Here is a 22,226-nt window from a genome sequence, read left to right as displayed (position 1 = left end):
TATTATAATGTTATTATACGGCCCACCGGTGCGTAGAGTCAGCTCTGGTGATACGGGGGTCTAGGACCAAATCGCACCAGCTGGGCGAAACACACGAGAAACATGAATATGTGGCGATCATGCTACTCTGCATTTAATTAGTGACACAATTTGGTTTTGTTATTAAAACGACACATTGGCAGTGATAATTGTCAGCGTTTCCTCAACCATAACTAGACCAGTAGTATTTGTTTTGATTGAGTATTTAATATAAATAAGAAGAACAATCTATGAACCAACACTCCACTCATCGAGTCCGTCACGAGACGTACATAGGTACTGCTATTATCGCGAGTTCTTCACTTGACAGAGTTCATCCGTTATTCCACTCGAATTAAGTTTCTCAGTGCATTCTTATAATTAATCTCCTGATCATATCGATCTCACATAAGTACATCATTTTCTCGCAATTATTATTTTCACGTTCACACCCTGATTAAAGTATTATTTCATTCTTGTACCTACGTGATTCGTCACCACCTCATCATAACCTCCAAAAATATTATAAAAAATCGTGGAAAAACCTTGGCACCAGCTGACATGCCGCGAACCTATCGAATTTCTTCAATTTAGCCACCTACGTCCTACCTAATTACGATTAAATTAACTAATAATTATGAAACTAAAGTGCTGTTTGACGCGATCTTTTTTCAAGTGTTTCCAAATTATGTATATTCGGCCCTCGTAGTCGAGTGCCTTTCATACAAGGGCCCCGGGCTCGATTCTAGGTAAGGTCACAATATACATGCGGCCATGATCTATTCTGGGTCGGAACCGTATCCTCATCCATTAGCAAGGGGTACAAGACTAGCCAATAGGCCCCAAAAGACAGACATTTTCAGTGACGTGCTATGTATTTTGTTTTCGAACTTTTATTTTTCTGTATAAAATTATTGTTTTTTTTTCTTTATATTTTCTTCTTCTCTCTTGTAAGTAAGGGTAATATTTGTTATAATATAAATCTCATGTTGTGAACGTCTTGAATTTAGATTTGTTATGTCCACAATTTTTGTTTTCTTAAGTTAATAAATAAATACTTAATTTAATTTAAAAAAAATGTTTTTATTATATTACTAATTTAACTATTGCCATTGTGCCTCATGGCCTGATCTAGTGGTAAAAAGAATATATATTTAGACAACTATAAAAAAACAGTACTTAAAGAATTTTACATTTAAAGCACACTTGAGTATAAGGGTTTCGCAATTGTAGCGTTTTCTTGAGATATATTTTAGAGAGTCAGTCTTTGATGTTTTTCTTTATATATGAGATATTTGTCATTTTTGCTGTCTCATTCTTATAATAATTTATTGTATCTTAATACCACTAAACGGGTAAAAAAAAATAGTGTTACGGAATTCAGTTTGAATTATATCGGGACTTTTATAATATCATTATTACCGTTAGAAAACTAGAAAATTATTTGCATGATTCGCGAATATATTGAGGGGGCTGTTAGTTTGCACCGAGCTAATCCGCATTGACTAGGCGTTTTTATTTCGGGTTAATCTATGTGCGGTAAGAATATGTATATTCATGAATTAATGAATATTTGATGATCAGTGTAGATATATAATAGTGCTAGCTAATAGCACCCATATACTGAAAATAATGTTATGAAATAACTTTACTTGATCATGCATGAAACAAACTGTATTCTATCTAATTTGGGATATTCCAAGCTGCTATTAAACGTTAAACGATGTTACCAGTGATGTATTTTTAAGGCAGGCAACACAGACATTTAAAAATCAATAGGTAGGTAGTGTAACTAACATAATAATGCATACATATAGAATGGTACTATTAAGCTGTTAAATAATTTTGAAATAAGGTCAGTTATTTTTTTAAATGTATTTCTCGCGCGTCTTTTTTCCCACTTCAATATTGTCGTCGCCACAAAAGCAAAAGGGCACTTGTGACATTTTGATGGTGTTGAGTTACGAATGTAGTTTTGTTCTTGGACACTAATATAACTAAAGCCCTAAAAAGTTCATCAAGTGCAAAAAGTCCGGCTGCAGGAAAAGTTTCTTAAATTCAATGCTTGTACAGTCATCGATAATAATTATAGAACAATTGTACATTTGCCACGGATATTTTTTTATTCCAAATAATATTATGACAATTGTTCATCGCGACAATTACTTATATAAATATATTTGATGAATTTTGTTTTATTATTTTATCACCTCTATTGGATTCACTCAATATTTATTTGCATTTCAGAAGCACATAACTTATAATTCATTTTCAAAAACGTAAACGAGTGTGCTTTCTTAATACGGAAAATTCCGGTATTTTAAAACCGGCATTGCAATCCATAGTTGAAGAGTATTCACAGAAAAAAAGATAATAAGTTAGTTATTTAAGATATAGAATTTACTATTGAAGGACCCGTATAATATTCTCCTAATTACCCCTTCAAGTTCATTATCTAATAATATTTTACCAGGCAATCATTGCTTTGCTAGCAATAATATGAAGTGGACCCCATTTGGTGCTTACATACAAAAATATAATTCGCATAAAATAAATACAGTTGAATGATATTTTTGATCTACCTAACTAACTACTAGGCCTAAGATAAATTTAGATGTTCGTTTTATTTTTGAAACTTGTTTTTTCCAAATTAAAAAGTTGATTCAAAGTATTCAGATTCTCGTATTATTATTCAAAGATAAGGAGACGGAGGGAGAGGCAGTACTTATCAATCAGATTCCAAGAATAAATTCCTCCCTACTTACTCACTTACACGTACAACGCTACCTATTATTATTATGCGAGTTTCCCATTACAAAGTTTAGGGGTGCTGTTTGAAGTAATCGCGAAAAGTTTGAGAAACGGAGGGGAGGGATTTTTTCACAGAGATAGGTGCTTTTTTTCTCACAAAACTGATGTTTTACGGAGAAGAAAAAAAACATTTTTTTACGAATTGGAATTAGGTACCTATATACCGATTTCTATAAGCTGGCGTACATGTCATCACGGTTCTTTTATGAACTAGTGAAATTAAATTTATAATTTTCCCCCGCTTCAGCATTTTAAGACTGCCGCCCCCCGCCAACTCGATCGCCAATGCGACGCTAGCGACGCGATGACGTGTACGCCAGCTTATAGAAATCGGAGTCTACCTACAGTTTTTTGTGACAGTAAAAAAAGGAAATTAAGTTTTTTGTGTTCCTAATTAAATTTAAGGAAATGTGCTATACACATATGAGGGTCTCAGACAAGGTGATGCCTTTGCATGTATATTATTTAACTGGCGAAAAACTTTAAAAAAAAAAACCTACAAAATGAAGCCGTGTAACTCCTCGGATATGCGAATAACATAGTATGTAGTACCTACTATCAACGCTCGAAATAAAAAAAATACGAAGCGGAGCGCACGATAATTTCCGAAAATATTAACATATTTATCTAATTTTAAGTATGTTTTAGAAAAATAAGTGTGTATTTTTTTTTGTTATATAACCTATCTACCTCAGGGCCGGTCAATTTATTTTTTTCACAAGACGGAGCGATAGTTTTGCCCCTTTATGAACCGGAACGGCGGTCCGGATCCAGATCGAGCCCTGAGTACTATGAAGGGTTGCACGTCGGGGGGTTTGTTTTGACTTAAATTAAACCATGGATTCGGGGCAATGGAATATTATGTATAAATGTTTATGGAAGTAGAAAAATCATAGGCAAAAGTTTATCTAATACTTGTCAAAATGTCATGGTAACTTTGTTTCTCGTTAGGGATGGAACACTATTAAATTTATAACTTTATGCTTTAACATAACATTATTACCGTATGATGTCATAATGTGCATTGGTTCATGTCAGTCGATTGTCGATTAAGTAGGAATACGTGGCAGAGAAGAGTAAAATAACGAAAAATGCGGGAAAATATGGAATAATATATAGATAACTTACGTTTTTCTCAACTTCGTTTGCTCAGGATTTGATGATCTGACCTCTTGAGGTTTCGACAGTGCTGTCAAAACCAACAACGCTAAGTTCGCAATCAAAATCACTGCCACTGGCAAGTAGAAAAATCCGAACGCTGACGTATCCGCTGTAACAAAAGGAAAAGAAAAACAAATTAGATAAAATAAATACATGGTAATTCTCTCAATACTAGTTGGTATTGTTACCACCTCTCTCAGGCACTCTTATAAGAGGGTAGGAAAGGACCAAGTGACGACATTTCTTTGCCAGGAGGACAAGCGCATATGAATGACATTATTTTATAGTAATCGCCAAATAGTCGCATCGCGTCTATATCTGGTGTCGATTCGAATTTCAGTGTGCTTATAATTAATCACACCTTCTCCACCCTGTAAGGTTATTCTAACATATCACGTAACTCCAAAAACAATAAAAAAGTGATAAATGTGATAAACATCTCACATTTATCACTTTATGTATTCTGGCAGTTATTATGGGAAGTAAAACAAATCCAAACGTGCTATTTTTAACACGGTCTCTCATATCCGTGCTAACTGTTTTAGAGCGAGATAGAGTACGTCAATTACATATTGATAATTGAGATGCGATTGTTTTCAAAATGAATACTACGTGCGCGCGGCTCAACTTAAAGTTACCTGTCAAATATTGTAGGTTATGTTCGATTATCGTTTGCAATTTGTAAGTTTGTACACAAAAATTCGCTTCGAGTAGGAAAGCCATACATGATCACTCACGAACGTGGCCGAGCTCGTAAAAAAGGGGCGTATTTCACCTGACATGTTTACCAACTTAACTTTCTCCGAGTTACGAATTATCACTGTTACCAATTATTTTATTCGATGCCCGCCTTATTTATGGAATTGCTTCTGTGTTAATTTGGAGCAATCAAAATAACGAAAACGTATTGCCGTGTTAACTATTAAGAATATCTCTACTGGACCAGATAAAAGGTAACATAATAATTATGCATTTAAACAAGTTATTCAATTTTATGGAACAATATTCATATTTTTGGTACGATCTGTCGCGACGCTATACATTGTTTCTGTGACCCATTCCTGGGTAGTAAAACACCAAATTTAATGAGAAAAGCTGATCTACAGGGTGTCTTCAAGTGCAACTAAGGTTAAGAGTTATATTACGTGACATTGCGAATCAAGAGATAATACTATATCCTCTAAGCTAAGCCTTGCTTTGGTAATATGCTGAGGTTTTATTTCTTTTTAATGTTTACACACGACTCTTAGGCTTAAAGAAGGTTAGTTTATTGAGGCGATTTCCAGAATAATTGCGGGTTTTTGCGTCTTTGCAGCAAACAACTCGAGAAAATGCTCGAGAAATTGGGTTTGCAATGGCTGGGATCTGGGAATTTTGGTGTACAGAAATTATTTTATTAATTTTGTTGCTTTTTATTTCTCGAGTAATAGAATTTTTGATATTATTTTGATATCGGTTTTAATTTCATTCATCAGTTTCTACTATTTAATTTCAATGCATCTTTAGTGTATAAATATTTTTACTTTGCGCACTTTATATGTTTCTTTCGGAATATTTTTATATTAATATTTTTACTGAATTGAATGAATAATTTTTCTAAAATATGTCAACCGGTGGTTGGCCGATAGGAATTCAACTCACATACGATTTTGACTCCATGCAAAATAATCTGCACTACGAAAGGAGCAATATAATTTTTGTTATTATTTGAAGACATATGTATCATTGTCGTAGGCCATTTCATTAAGATTTTCTGAAATTTATATATTTTTGATTACTATATTATGGTATTCAATTACATAATCACTCTCTGGATTCACGCAAATGTGCTTCAAAAAAGATTTTTCCTAGTAGGTATCTATAAATCTAAGCTGTTTCAAATTATGTATATTCAATATAAAGAATGTTACATTCTTAAATCCTATGAATTATTCGTGGAATAAAAGAAATAGTTTATTAAATATTAATGTTTAAGTTAAAGTTTGTTTCATTGGGATACTTGCACGACTTTTCTATTGATTCAGTTGTTATATTATTTACATTTTTATTGGAAACCCACCGTTTCATATTGAAGAAAATTCAAAATCTTTGCCATCACAGAAGTATATTATGAATCCTTGTAATCGCGCTTTTTGCTTGCTTAGGGCTCCGGGTGAACAGTTTTAATACCACTGTCGTATATAATATACGCATAAATTAAAACCAGAAGAATTTGCGTCAATCTAGATATGAGTATCGCTCATTAATTAACGACACTCAAAACTGTGGTTAAAATTACAGTTAAATCTAAATAAATAAAGCATCAAACTAAAAAAAATCTACTAAATATGACAGTGTATTACAGGACAGAACGAAATATATAAGTAAGTAAAGGTTAAATAAACTAAAAGCTTCAAACAATAAAATCAACTTTATTATTGTAACGTAAAATCAATTAATATTATTATACACTTAATATACAACGAAGTAAATCGACCTTTTATTAAATGATTTTATAAAGTTGTTGTACAACTAAATGGTGGATGAATTAATTATAGCGTTTTATTAGGTTTCATTATACTCCGAAACAGAAATCTGATTTCTTGATAGTAGAGACAGATAGTAATTACTTCTATTATTTCTTACTAACGAGTTATCTGATTCCAAGATAAAAAAATAAAATATATCTTACAACGGCCTTATAACGTAGACTAGTGATGCAGTTGTGAACAAGTTTTGGTTTACGTACCAACTAGGGATTTCAAGCTCACTGATTTTCATTTACAACGGAATAATATCCAGAAACTCAGCAAACAGACATAGACGCAGGCGATGAAAATTGAAGGGTTGAAAGTCTATAGGGTCTAAGTGCTAAAAATGTGAAACTGAGATTTAATCAAAAAAAAAGAATAAAAACATACATAAATGAAAACTTACATTTTTATTTAAAAAAAGTTACAGAAGAACATCAGTGATAAGTATACATAATTCTAAAGATAAAATAAACAAAGGAAGAATAAAATATTTAAATATGGACAATATTGAAAGGTTTTAAGTAGAGGGTATTATATAGGGGCACATAGACTCCGTATTTTGTGACAAAAGTGGTAGAGTTTTAGACCTTTCAGAATATCATTAGGCTTGGCATATAGATTGTATTCAAGTAAAAAACTTGTTATAGAATTTTTTGGCACTCAGACTTCAACCCTTCAATTACATATTTTGCGTGAGCAGGCGTTGACCTGAGTTTGATTCTTGGTGAGGTCACAATATATTTATGTGATTATCTCAAAGCTCGGGTGTTTGTGACTGTTTCTCTTCTATTAATAAATACACTACTGTTTTTGGGTTTCATGGAATGTTAGGTGTTAAAAATTAAAATGAATCTCTGATAACGATGGATGTAAGGCTGACATCAAAAGAAGAATAGCAATCTCAAAAAATATGTTGAAACTGTAAAAAATTAAAACAAAAATCTGAACCATATAAAATTATAATATACGATATGATTGTATTTCTAATTTCATTACCTACAAATTTTCTGCTGTCATTCCCTTACGTATTTAGTGTTTTATTTATACATGAATTTGATCTCAATGAAATACGGCTATTGTACTATGTATTGTACAATTTTTTAGGGTAAGATATATCATATTTTTTTGGTTCAAAGACTGCTAATAATTTCTCTTTTTCGTTATAGCTTACACCATGGTACCTATCATAAGCAGAGCATTGGAACGGAGCTCTGAGCGGTGGAGCAATAGGGTTTTATCCGGATCACCGAAAATTTTTAGTGCTCCACTGGTCTGGATGTTTTTTTATTATTCAATTTTCATCCTAAAATGCAATTGAAAATATTATATTTGACACTTTGCAACACTTAAATTATTTGAAATACAGCAACACTGCCGAAATACATAACCTCACTTTTTTGACAGAAGTGGCAAATAATGACATAAGTACGATTTGTTGTCGGCATATTTCGTTAGAATTAATAATAAAAAAGCCGATTATTTAAAATCTACGGTTTAAAAAAAAATACCTTTGTATGATATATAACCTATCAAAACTTTTTACCCGGATCGTAGCAGACCTTGCAGCGGAGCTGGAGCCAGTTTTACGTCCCGGAACGGAGCTGGAGCGAAAAAGCTCAAAAAAGGGTCAGCTCCAACTCTCTGCTCATAAGTGACTAGTCGTCTTATTATCGTCTCTACTGTATACCAAGAAATTATAGAGTAGAAATGATCTACGGCAGTACTTATATAAAAATCAGTGTAAGAAAATTGCTGTTTCTTTGCCATAAATTGTAACACATGCAATAAGTCTGCCACGACTGATAAAATATATCCAGAAATAACTCGACATGCTACTTTACTTTTCCTAAATGATGTGAGATTCGTTTGCCAGATAGAAAGCCAACCCTTTTCCATTATTATGGTATTTATATTGTAATGTTAAATCATATTTTATACGGGTGGTTAGAATTATTTTCTTTATTATTTAATAGTTCTTATTAAGAATTTTGTATTCTTTATCTATGTTTTTTGATCAAAATTTTTGAATAGAACCCAACTAGCTGACCATATTTATTTTATAATATACGTAAATACCAGTCATAATTAATAATCTATCAGAAAATCCGTAAAGCCAACCACTAAAAACAGAAAGCTCGTGAGCCGAACATGTATAGGCATGTAGAAAATAATAAAAAACAATCACCGACTCCTGCGGGTGGCGTGAGATGACCTCATTGTTGTTCTGGCTATTTCGGAAAATTTTGCAGACTGACAATGTTCATTTTTGGATCAAAATTTGTCACGGAACGGGAACATCAGTCTGATAAAATTTTAATTACCCAGAAAAACGACATTACACACTTTTTTTCCAGATGTGTGAGCTCACTCATACCAACACGTGACAGTACGTAACGTGATCGTAATGTGTTCGCTCCCGGCAGCTACCGTGGTGGTGCAGTGCGTAAGGCGCTGGCCTTCCACCCGAAAGTTCTGGGTTCGATTCCCGGCGAGGACACAATATTTATGTGTTTTCTCAAAACCTGGATGTTTGTGATTGTTCAAAATTACTAACAACCTTGTACGAAAAAGCAAGGATGTGGTTATCATTAATTAAAATGTGTTCGCCCCATTAGTTTAGTTGATTGTGTTTTGTTTCATTTTTTAGTTTACTTGTCCTAACTTTAAATGTGTAAATTAAAAATTAAAAAAAAATTTACCAATATAATATTAAATAATTTTTCTTACTATTTACTGCTCACTATGTAAGCAACATGTAGTGTGGTGTTAAAAATGGTATTTTGTAGAGAACAAATGTATAAAATGATAACCAATTCGAAATTAAAATAATACAATTTTGCCTTCATAAAATACACACACATAAAATGACAGCAGATGCTACTTTCATTTGTTTTGAAAATAGTCATAAAGTATTAAAATAGCAATAGTGTAATTCGATATTTGAATATCCGGAGTGATAAAAACTATCAAAATTTAATATTATCTCAAAATACCAAACAAATAAAATAAGTATAGTATAGGTATATAATTATAGACTTGACACAAAAATGTAACATCAATTGGATTAAGAAATAATATGTAGCTTTCATTATCATTTGGAGTAACCTTTTGGATACCTACATGTGGATGGACACACCTATGTGGATTTTCATGATTGGGTTCGCATATCTTTAATGTTTATGAGCATTGCTCTCATTCAAAAAAATATAAACTCTTAACAAAACTACGAAATACACCAAAATTATCATTAAATTAAATCCAAAAATATGTCATTTATATAATATTATTATAATATATAGATGAAAGGCAAAAACGCTGCCATGGCACACAATATTATTTTTGGTAATAACATATAAGTATGACTACCTATTATTTGAGGAGTGGGGAAGTCTTCTTTTAATGCGATAATAATGAGCATGGAATCAAAAGCCGAAATACTAATGGCTGCACTCGTTTGGATATCTTAAGTCATTCAGTTCCGCTGTAAATATTCTGACCCGATCATATTATTATTATATATTTAATAATATTTGAAAAAATCAAAGACTATTTTTGTCATCGTCGTAGATTTTTGGGTTACCATTGCGTGTTGATCCTCCTTCTTTAGGACTCGTTTCAGAGGCCATTCTCACGAAATTATATATAAAGTGTACCTACTGTTAGGTACGAGGGTGGGTCAATAATTCCTTAGAAAAAAGCATTAAAACAGTTTTTATTTTTGTATTTTTTTTTTATTTCTCAACATAATCTCCTTGGAGCTCAATACACTTAGTTAGACGTTTCTCAATTTTTTTTAAACCGTCAGAAAAATAAGTTTTCGGAAGGTCCTCAAAATAAGCATTTGTCCGATCGATGACTTCTTCATTTGAAAAAAAACGTTGTCCACTTAGCCATTTTTTTAAGTTTGGGAAAAGGAAAAAGTCACTGGGGGCTAAATCTGGCGAATACGGTGGGTGGTCGACCAATTCGAACTTCAATTCTTCAATTATAGCCATTGATCGTAAACATGTGTGAACACGGGCATTGTCCTGATGAAAGAGGATTTTTTTCCTGTTTAAATGAGGCCGTTTTTCTTCAATTTTGTTTTTTAGCTGGTCCAATAAAGATGCATAATAATCCCCTGTTATTGTTTTTCCTTTTTCTAAATAGTCAACGAAAATAATTTCACGTGCATCCCAAAATACAGTAGCCATAACCTTACCAGCTGATTTCACGGTTTTCGCCTTCTTTGGACATGGTTTGCCTTCGCAATCCACTGCTTTGACTGTTCTTTCGTCTCGGGAGTATAGTGGTGTATCCATGTTTCATCTACAGTCACAAAGCGACGAAAAAATTCATCCGGATTGCGTTGCATGAGCGACAACAGGGCTTTAGAGGCCACCACCCTATTGCGTTTATTGTCGACTGTGAGCAAACGCGGCACCCATCTTGCAGAAATATTTTTCATGCCCAATTTGTCATGTAAAATAGAAATGACGCTACCTTTTGAGATCCCTGTAACCTCAATTATCTCACTCAACTTTAATCTTCGGTCACTTAACACCATATCGTAGATTTTATTGATCATTTCTGGTGTAGTCACCTCTACAGGACGTCCTGAGCGTGGTTCATCCTTTGTTGATGTACGACCACGTTTAAATTCATTTAACCAGTTATAAATAGTTGCAAGTGAAGGAGCAGATATGCCGTGAACTAAATCCAACTCATTTTTTATTTCCTTTGCTGTTAACCCTTTTATATTAAAATGTTTAATAACAGCTCTAAACTCAATTTTCTCCATTTTCCATTTTCCACAAGCAAATTTTTTTTTTAAATGTACGAGAAACACACAACAACCCGACCAATCTGATTGAAACTTCGCAGCATACTGAATCGGTAGTGCCGCTGCATGAAAACAAACCGCTTACAGTACTAGTCGCGCCACCTGTCGGCTTTTCTAAGGACTTATTGACCCACCCTCGTATATTAATGCAAACGCCGCTCTAAGTGTATCTATTTAACTAAGAACAAACGCTGTTCAAAGTAAAAAAGAGGGGGTTAATGTATAGTTTTAATTACGGTGTCCAAAGATACTAGATCGGATATTGGCATTCGCATTCATACATCTAACTGTACACTTAATTACACTATTTTTTACCTATAAGGGCCTCTGCAACGAGCCAATTATTTTTTTTATTTTTAAAACCATGTCCGATTCTAAGAAGATCATTTTGGCCTCCATGGATTGAAAGTTTGTTTTAACAGATTTTTGTTTTTACGACAAATGAATGTTAGCAACTTGCTTAACATATTAGGTAGTGGCGAAGGGTGGAAGGTAGGCTGTTAAGATCCGTCATAAATAGTGCACTTTGTCGGTCAGACGTATTTGTTTTCATTGAAACAAGACTACAATTTATAGATGATGTTGGTTAGATTTTAAAATTCTATTCAACCATGCGAAAACCAAGCCATAATAGATAATAGTCAAAAATACTCGTCTATTTATTAAATATATAAAATTATAAAATCAATCGTACATAACTTCGGATATTTTATAAATAGAATAATATTTTTGGGCGGACGTGCTCAGCGTGGGTCAAAATGGAGCTTTTTTTTCTATTTTTAAAGCATGATCCTGGACATACCTTAAATGTTGTTATTGTAGGGAGTAAAATGATGTTGACGCGCGTGTTTGAACATGTACCGTTTAAAAAAAAAGATTTTTTTTCGGTTAGGTACATGTTCAAACACGCGCGTTAACATGATCTTACTCCCTACTTCAATTTTAGTTTATCAATTTATGGCTACGGCCGTATGTTGTAGCTTAACCACTGGGGGATGACAAAAGAAATGGCGTATTTCAAAAAAACACTACCTTATTCTTATGTCAATAATTATTATAAAGCAATCATTATTCATAAGATGTTTATCACACTTAAATGGTCAAAGACATAGCTTATAATTAGTATCTTTAGAATTATCTTCAAATGTGTAAATCACAATTCAAATGTAATGATTTTTTGAATAATAAAATGCCTAATTCTTGTCAAATTTGGGATCACAGAGATTATCAATATAATTTTTTATCGTAAATATTTTACTAAAATTATCTCGTCATAAATTATACTAATGGTTTTATAAATGCGTTTAAAAATTAATAAATGTAAAAAATCTTAACACCACTGCACAGTTATGTAAGTACCGAAATATAACTATATTCTAAAACATTAGAGCGAGAGGTTTAAAAGAATACTATTTTATGTAATAAAAATACTTTATACCGTCATTAAATGTTTAAAATAAATATAAAGAATAACAAGGCTTCAAAATTATATAAAAAGATAATCTACAACGTTTAAGGTATGTCCAGGATCATGCTTTGAAAATAGAACAAAAGCTCCACTTTAACCTACGCTGAGCATGTCCCCCCTTAATGATTTTTAAAAAGAACAAAGTAACAATATGTGTAATATGTATTCTTAATACGAGGGTGGGTCAATAATTCCTTAGAAAAAAGCATTAAAACAGTTTTTATTTTTGTATTTTTTTTTTATTTCTCAACATAATCTCCTTGGAGCTCAATACACTTGGTTAGACGTTTCTCAATTTTTTTAAACCGTCAGAAAAATAAGTTTTCGGAAGGTCCTCAAAATAAGCATTTGTCCGATCGATGACTTCTTCATTTGAAAAAAAACGTTGTCCACTTAGCCATTTTTTTAAGTTTGGGAAAAGGAAAAAGTCACTGGGGGCTAAATCTGGCGAATACGGTGGGTGGTCGACCAATTCGAACTTCAATTTTTCAATTTTAGCCATTGATCGTAAACATGTGTGAACACGGGCATTGTCCTGATGAAAGAGAATTTTTTTCCTGTTTAAATGAGGCCGTTTTTCTTCAATTTCGTTTTTTAGCTGGTCCAATAAAGATGCATAATAATCCCCTGTTATTGTTTTTCCTTTTTCCAAATAGTCAACGAAAATAATTTCACGTGCATCCCAAAATACAGTAGCCATAACCTTACCAGCTGATTTTACGGTTTTCGCCTTCTTTGGACATGGTTTGTCTTCGCAATCCACTGCTTTGACTGTTCTTTCGTCTCGGGAGTATAGTGGTGTATCCATGTTTCATCTACAGTCACAAAGCGACGAAAAAATTCATCCGGATTGCGTTGCATGAGCGACAACAGGGCTTTAGAGGCCACCACCCTATTGCGTTTATTGTCGACTGTGAGCAAACGCGGCACCCATCTTGCAGAAATATTTTTCATGCCCAATTTGTCATGTAAAATAGAAATGACGCTACCTTTTGAGATCCCTGTAACCTCAATTATCTCACTCAACTTTAATCTTCGGTCACTTAACACCATATCGTGGATTTTATTGATCATTTCTGGTGTAGTCACCTCTACAGGACGTCCTGAGCGTGGTTCATCCTTTGTTGATGTACGACCACGTTTAAATTCATTTAACCAGTTATAAATAGTTGCAAGTGAAGGAGCAGATATGCCATGAACTAAATCCAACTCATTTTTTATTTCCTTTGCTGTTAACCCTTTTATATTAAAATGTTTAATAACAGCTCTAAACTCAATTTTCTCCATTTTCCATTTTTCACAAGCAAATTTTTTTTTAAATGTACGAGAAACACACAACAACCCGACCAATCTGATTGAAACTTCGCAGCATACTGAATCGGTAGTGCCGCTGCATGAAAACAAACCGCTTACAGTACTAGTCGCGCCACCTGTCGGCTTTTCTAAGGACTTATTGACCCACCCTCGTACAACAAAAACAAAATTTAAATATTAATGAAAACGTTTGCACAATTTCCCAACATATACCAAAACTATTATGGTTACTACTAATACAATTATTGTAGTCTTAGTTCAATAAAAACAAATACTTATGACTAATAGAGTTTATTGTGCACTATTTATGGTGGATTTTAACAGCCTACCTTCACCCATCGCTACTGATATTAGGTCCATACTCCGACTCCAAACACACTAAAAATAGTATATGTTTTTGGCAGACCGAGGATTCGAATCTGAGACCCATGACATTATAAGCCGACGCGTAAGCTTACGTAAGATTACGAGTATATAGTACATGTTATATTATACCATGTGAAAGATAGATCATTTTCTCGATTTACATAGCTCGAAAATTACTATAGTTACCCCCTGTGAGCGTTGAGCCTAATAAACTGGTACTCGAATCGACCTAAAAATCTAATACGCCGCATAGAATTGGCTTTATTTTTATTTAAAATGTAAAATGAAGGAACCAGAGAAGGATTGAGTAAATAAGATATTAAGCGACGCAATTACTGTAGGTATCGAAAGTGTTAAACAGACTGCGGCAGGGGCGAATTAGGGGGGAAAAACGAGGAGAGAATGAGCCGGTAGAAAATGCCTCTATTGACTTATATCATCACGCTGTTGAAATTCGGGGTAAAAACGGTGTTGCCATGAGATGGCGCCAAATTGAAAGATAACAGAGCCTCGGCAATAGCCTTATTTGGGGGAAATTAAGAAACCCCCATGGGAAAGGTGTGGGTAATTGCAGAAACCCTATGTATTTTTCGATATTTTTTTGTTTATAAAAACAAAATTGCCGAGCGTTTTTTAATCCTTTGTTAGGATAGTATCTGAAAATTATTTGGATATTTATAGATTATCGAGTAGCTACATATTATATTATTTGAAATGTTCTGTATTTTTTAATTTCTGTATTGGCAATCGAGTCACCTGGATTTAAAAAACGTCCACGATTACCTACCTAGCGGTAACGTGTCCGCTTATAATAATGTCGTGGGTACCGATATGTAATTCCGAGTCTGGAAAATTTATATGTTATCTTTCAATGCGTATTTAGACTTAGTGTATGGACTTAATATGTTGAGCACGTGGATAACATCCATTTCCCGTAAAAACAAAAATCTGTTTATATAACTCCCATACTGTGGAATCCCTATTCTTAGGATCGAACATGGTGATATTAATTATTGGTCCTCGTAGTCCAATGCGTAAGATACTGTCTCCTCATCCGAGTGCCCTAAGTTCAAACACCGGTGAGGTTACATAAAGTTTTCTGTGATTATTTTACTTTTAATTCTACACTATTGTCATAAGGTCTCATAGTCTATTGTAATGTCAACACATATACTGATCTTCTAAGGAAGAAGGCAGTAACTGACTCTCACACACTTTCGAGATAAATGACATAATGTGGTTTTTTTACAACTTTAGTACTGTGAATTAATAAAAAACCATGATAATTTTTATTACTAGGATGTTAAAATACAAGAAAAGTAATAATAAACAAGCAGTAACTGCAATAAATAGGTGCAATTACTGGCTTTTTGCTAAGAAATTTGTATTATTTTAGCAGATGTCCATTTTTTTTACTAAGAATTTTAACGGTATTTTAGTGATTATTCTGATTTTAAAGTGAACAGAATATATAGCTTTCAAAATTACCTAACGGATGGCATTCATAACTCAATTTCAAAAATTTTGCGAGTTACTGCCTTCTTCCTTGGAAGGGCAGTATAACTCTGATAATACCCGCTACTTTTCCATATGAATTAGTTGTACATATACTGTGGTGAAATGTGTCGTTTTAGATGACTTTCAAAATAGTGTTAGATCTGATTTCTTATTGGTTGTGACTTGAATTCATAACCATGGCCAACATGGTCATTGCTCATAGTCATGGTCATTGCTCAACAACGTCAGAACAGAAACATACCTACTTACATTTTACACACACTCCAAAAATAAGCTAGAATGAAGAGTACGTGGAGATAACCGCAATAAACAGTTTTGTAAAAATACTTGCTATAGTAGGACCATTTAACATCGAATATGCTCAGATGTGATGTATTTTAGTGCGCAGCAATTAGACAGGATACATGCATGTATGGTTACTATCGTAAACAGTTTTTAAATAAACAATATTGCAACGCATCTTTTCGTTCGGCATTCTTCTGACTATGTCCTACTTTATTGTATTGGTTTGTTATATATGTTACGCCGAATGTGTGAAATTGACTATTACATGAAATGGGCAAAATTTTGGCTAATTCATGTAATAGTCAAGCCCGTTGCCTTATTCATAAATTAGGTAAATTATCTGCCGAGTGAGTGAATTCGCCAGGGTATGGAATTTTTAAACTGTCAACATGACAGTAGAAAAAGTAAATTTAATACGGATGGTTTTATTAGTTATAATTGGACATAATACAATATTATTATTATTAGGTTAGGTTTTTTAATTCTGAATTTAACTGAATGTCCATTTTGAGGTTAGCTAACAAGTGTCAACAAACTATCAAATCATACTATCACAAACAAACAATCGACCATTGCGCGAAAATACCTTTTAATAAAATTCTTCCGTGATCAAATTATAGTTCTAGATTTTTTTGGGCATAGTAAATGGATATAAATATCATTTCAGTTATTGATTGGTATATTTTTATATAATCAATGACATTTGACACATTTGGTTAGTTTGATTAGTTGCAAAAAACACCACCGGAGTGCGACCATCTATTTTGACCAATGCATGAGCATTTGACACATTTGGTTTAGTTGCAAAAAACACCGCTACTACTCGTATCTAATTTGTCCAATGCAAGAACTAGGCAGAAAAATAAGTGCCGAATTCACGCACTCGGTAGATATTTTACCTAATTCATGAATAAGGCAACGGGCTTGCATTTTTCATGATTTAGGCAAAATTTTTCCCATTTCATGTAATAGTCAATTTCGCACATTCGGCGTAACATATACGATAGAGCTAATTGTATTCGTTGTCAGTGTATATTTGCCTTTTGGTGAGTGTACATAGTGTTTGAAGATGCTGAAAGACGAAATTCAGGTCGCAAAAAATGACTGAAATGGAATAGTACAAAACTTAAATCCATTTGAATTCAAATTCAAATTCCATCAAGTACCTTCGGTCGATGTCTGTAATGAAATATGTTATTATATAAGATTTAAAAACTATTTAACAAAATACTATATTAGCAATAGTTTTTTCTTCGTTATGGTTCCCGACATACCGGTCCACGTGTCTAAAAAGGTTGGGAAACATTGCATTAGACATTAGTACAACTTATCACCCGGAAATTCAATTTTCCTTTGTTAACTTTGAACGACAGTTGAATATAATCAAATGAATTAATTTATCAATAATACTCGTACATCTATAGAAAAGGTTCGCTATTCATAAATTAATTCGATATAGGACAGTGATGGCGAACCTATGGTACGCGAGATGATTTTTTACGGCACGCGTTTGAAGAGAAAAAATACCTATAATAATATTATATGACAGATCGCATTGTATAAAAATACCAGGCAGATACTCTTCAAGAATAAGCAATACGTTTAATGTAAATATGTGTGTAATTGTATAAATCGGTCTTTAAGCTTTATGCATCGCTTAATATAATATTACCGCACTAACCTCATCACGCGGCGGGAGAAGCCGCGCCCCGAATCTCCGATTTTGATCAATTTACAATGCTTGAGACCACTGTAGCGAGAGAATGCTTCATCTGATCAGAGCAATTCTGATGTTAATTTGTACGTAAAGAACCAAACTAATTAATAGATACATTAACAAACAATTTCATGTCCACCCACAAAAATGGCTGCACCAAATAAGAAACAAAAACTTGGTGGATCTAGTAGCAGTAGTTCTGGTAGACAATTTCAAAATTGTTGAACCGAAATGTGTGACGTAATTGAAAAAAGTGATAAAGCTATAAATATGTGTGCTATATTATGTGAGTGGTATCTAGAACATCATTTTTAAAAAATATATATTTTTTCTCAATGAAAAACTGCCTGGCACGTTAGACAGTCGAAAAATAATATTTGGGAAATTTTGGCACGCGTACGTAAAAAGGTTCGCCAACCCTGATCTAGGATGTATATTAATTTACTATTAAACAGTTGTATGATCACATAATAAACATAGTCCATTATAATTAATACCCTCCCAATAATAAATAACTTCCGTAGTGCTTTAGACCTTAGAAGATCTCATTTTCACCGTAGACGTAGCGTAGCTCGTAGAGGCATAGCAACCCGTTATTAACTAATAAGACTTCTCCGTAGAGCTAGATCATTTTAATATGGTGTTGATAATTAGGTCAAACAACAAACTACGGTGGTAATTATTATTATTAGTGTTAATTTTTGTACACTAAACACTTCAAGAACAATACTCAATAATATACTTGTGTATTTATAATGTATAATATATACTTAACTATTTCTTTTATTCAACAAATAATTCACAAGATTTAAGAATATATCATAGAATGATATATTCTTAAATCTTGTGAATTATTCGTTGAATAAAAGAAATAGTTAATTATAAATTATTAGCAAGTCCAAGTAGTTACATCTAAAAAATATTGGAGAAATTCCACGACGTCGGTTAGTAATCAAAGTAATAAGTAAATAGTTACCTACTTTGATTTAAGAAACAAAAATCGATTGCCAAAGTTGCTTGATTTGGAAGAGCACTGATGAGTAGGTATTAAAATTTACCAATAGTTAAAATTTGTCGCAATTAGTATGTCACCTCGTAGCATAGTGGTAATGCAACGGATCAGGTCGTAAACCTGAGAGATACGGAGTTCGATTCCCCGTCGGGTTGGCTTACTTTTTTTTCAAAAAAAGATTTTTTCTATTGGTTATAATATATACTCTCAGAAAGTGTTTTTTTCTAAATTATATATGTTATAATATATACAATTAACTATTTATTTTATTCAACGAATAATTCACAAGATTTAAGAATGTACCATTCTAATTATTGAACATACATAATTTTGAAAAACACTTTCTGATGAAATATATTATAACCAATAGAAAAAATCTTTTTTGAAAAAAGTAAGCCACCCCGGAAGGGAATCGAACCCTGCATCTCCCGGGTTTACGCCCCATCCGCGCATTACCTCTATGCTACGCAGTGGCATACTAATTGCAACAAATGTTAACTATTGGCCACTTTTAATACTCACTCATCAGCGCTCTTCCAAATCAAGCTATTTTGGAAATCGATTTTTGTTTATTAAATCAAAGTAGAGACCTATTACTTCAATTACTAACCGAAGTCGTGGATATCTCCAATATTTTTTTATGATGTAACTTACTTGAACTTGCTAATAATTTATAATTAACTATTTCTTTTATTCAGCGAATAATTCACAAGTAGCTTGATTTGGAAGAGCGCTGATGAGTGGGTTTTAAAAGATGTAATGCGCGGATGGGACATAAACCCGGGAGATGCAGGGTTCGATTCCTTGGCTTACTTTTTTCAAAATAGATTTTTTCTATTGGTTATAAAATATTTCTTCAGAAAGTGTTTTTCAAAATTATGTATGTTCTATAACTATGAGTATGAGTCAGTAGCGAAGGGTGACTTTTGAAAACAGGTAGGCTGTGGAGATCAAAGAAAAAGAACACACTAGTCAGGTACGGGAAATAAGAAGATAATACGATATTACTATTGATGAATAGGTAACTACTCACTAATGATAACGACACACTAATAAGATAAATTTCAAAAACTCACTGACGACATAAAATTGAGCGAAGAGTTTAAATTACGTATTTTTCAAAACATTTATACACATGAAAAATCATTAGATAAAATTTCTTAAAAACAATCTATATTTATTAATATGCGATTAAATACTATAGAAATTATTTTTTTCAATTATCATCATCATCAATTATGATAGTTTTAACCTTTTCTATTACAGCATTTGATGGCGATTCTACATTTTTGGTGTGGTTGAATTAGTAGCTATATATAAAAATGTTATGTACGCTGGCACGTTGACAATGGCGTCTCTAAAATCTTGTTTATAATCACTAAATTAGGCGGGTTTTTAACGTTTCATTATTATGGGTGTATGAAAGTAAATGTGAATGATTTAGTTCCAGTACAAGTCGAATATGTTTTTTTTTTTTTAACAAAATGGCCAATAAAAGAATTTTATGCATTCTTTAAAAAATAAGTATCACGAATTATTCTGCACAGTAAAGTAGCAAATAAGCAGATAAATGAAGTTATGATTACAGAGATGCCGTAAAACCCACTGGATAGACGATCACATAAAATTTGGTGGATTTACGTGTAAGGGAAGAACTAGGGTCTGCCCGAGCTGATGATGTTAATGAAATAAATACAAATATAGAAATCACCGAATTGAGTGAATTTAAAATTATGTTAAAATACTAACGGTTTCTGAGATATGAAGGCGAATTTACTCAGTAATTGTCTTGTAGTATACATTTTTCGGCATAACTTTAATATATTTAGCAGTGGCTAACAGCCGTATTCATACAGCTTTGAACCGCGCTCAACGTAGTCAGTGGTTTATCGGCCGAATAAGAAACCTATAAAAATGAGATGCGCACAGGAATGCGCACGGAAATTAAACATGGCGGCGTCCACCTGCTGTCAGTTTGACACATGACATGAGCATACTTATATACATACGTAAAGAGTCGGCAAAATTGAATTCATTACAAGTTTTTGTTGGTTAGAATTGTCATTATACTATAATATATGTAATACATATATAATTATAATTGAGAACCCATCAATTTTGTAGATTCGGTAGAGCATTTGCAAACTTTAAACCGTAATTGTGCCGTTTAAAAATCATGAATTTTAATCCATAGTCTAGATACAATGTTCCCGTGGTTCGATTACTCACTAAAGACGTCATAAAATATGTAGTATTTCCCATGGATAAGATGGATTTACGTAACATTACGATAAAATAGGTACTACATAATAATATATGAGCCTACTAGGTAGTTACTGCTTTATTTAAGGTATTATATATGCAATTGGAAGCAGTCTGCATTGTTTCAAAATATCACCTAAACTGTAATAAACAAGATTAAAATCTCAAACACACTGGTAAGACTGTCATAGGTTGATTGGTATATGATAATAATTAGATCCTTTTTCATTTCTGTATGGTACATTAGGAAGGATTCTCGCAGTCAATAAATGTCATCTCATAACATAAATGAAGCTAGCTGCAAGACAAAAGTGTGGCCAGTCGATTCCTAAATAAATATTTATATTAGAAGTATAAAATAAATATGATGTCATAACTAATAAATTATTTAAAGTTCATGATAATTATTTATTTATAATTATTAAATTTATATGGTACCGTTTGCACATTTTTACACCGATTCACAATTTCAAAATTTTAAATTAATTTTCGGGAAATTTAAATTAAAAATTTGGTAACATTACCCATGGCATGACGCGTATTACGTCGGCGACGTGACGTCACTATTCGTCAGATACATATTAGGTTTATGCATGCAAATTTGCAGTAAATAGCTTGAATGCAGTTTGCTGTTATATGCATACGCCTGTAAGTCTCGAAGACTCCATACTAGGCGATTATTTAAAGCCTACCTTCTTAAGAAAAATATTTTTTAATTGCATATTGACATATTTATATACTTAATCACTTCATTATTTATGTTATACAAAAATAATTTATTTTGCCAACGAGAGATGTCGTATATGTAGGAATGTATTACAGTTTACAAAACAACTGCAAAGGTATTAAAAAATATACCACAGCGCGCCGTAAATAAATAATAAAAGCCGCGACGTCTCGACGTAAAGATATCTCCGATTATGTGTGAAATAATTCTGAATTTTTTTCGTATGGACTTA

General features: G+C 32.8%; 1 protein-coding gene across 2 annotated transcripts in view; it reads right to left on the bottom strand.

Moving 5' to 3' along the window:
- LOC147073945 (G protein-coupled receptor Mth2-like) overlaps positions 1–22,226 on the bottom strand; it is a 421,896-nt gene that overhangs the window by 37,550 nt on the left and 362,120 nt on the right. For both annotated transcript variants that reach the window (XM_085944476.1, XM_085944477.1), the window contains one exon: positions 3,958–4,099. In XM_085944476.1, the coding sequence (XP_085800602.1) occupies positions 3,958–4,099 (142 nt within the window). The remainder of the gene's footprint in view (positions 1–3,957; positions 4,100–22,226) is intronic.

The sequence above is a fragment of the Rhyacophila brunnea genome, unplaced genomic scaffold, assembly GCF_057557595.1.
Source record: "Rhyacophila brunnea isolate RB1 unplaced genomic scaffold, BYU_Rbru_1.0 scaffold_17, whole genome shotgun sequence".
NCBI lineage: Eukaryota > Metazoa > Arthropoda > Insecta > Trichoptera > Rhyacophilidae > Rhyacophila > Rhyacophila brunnea.
Note: the sequence above shows the minus strand (reverse complement) of the source record. Positions and strands in the feature narration are given on the sequence as shown.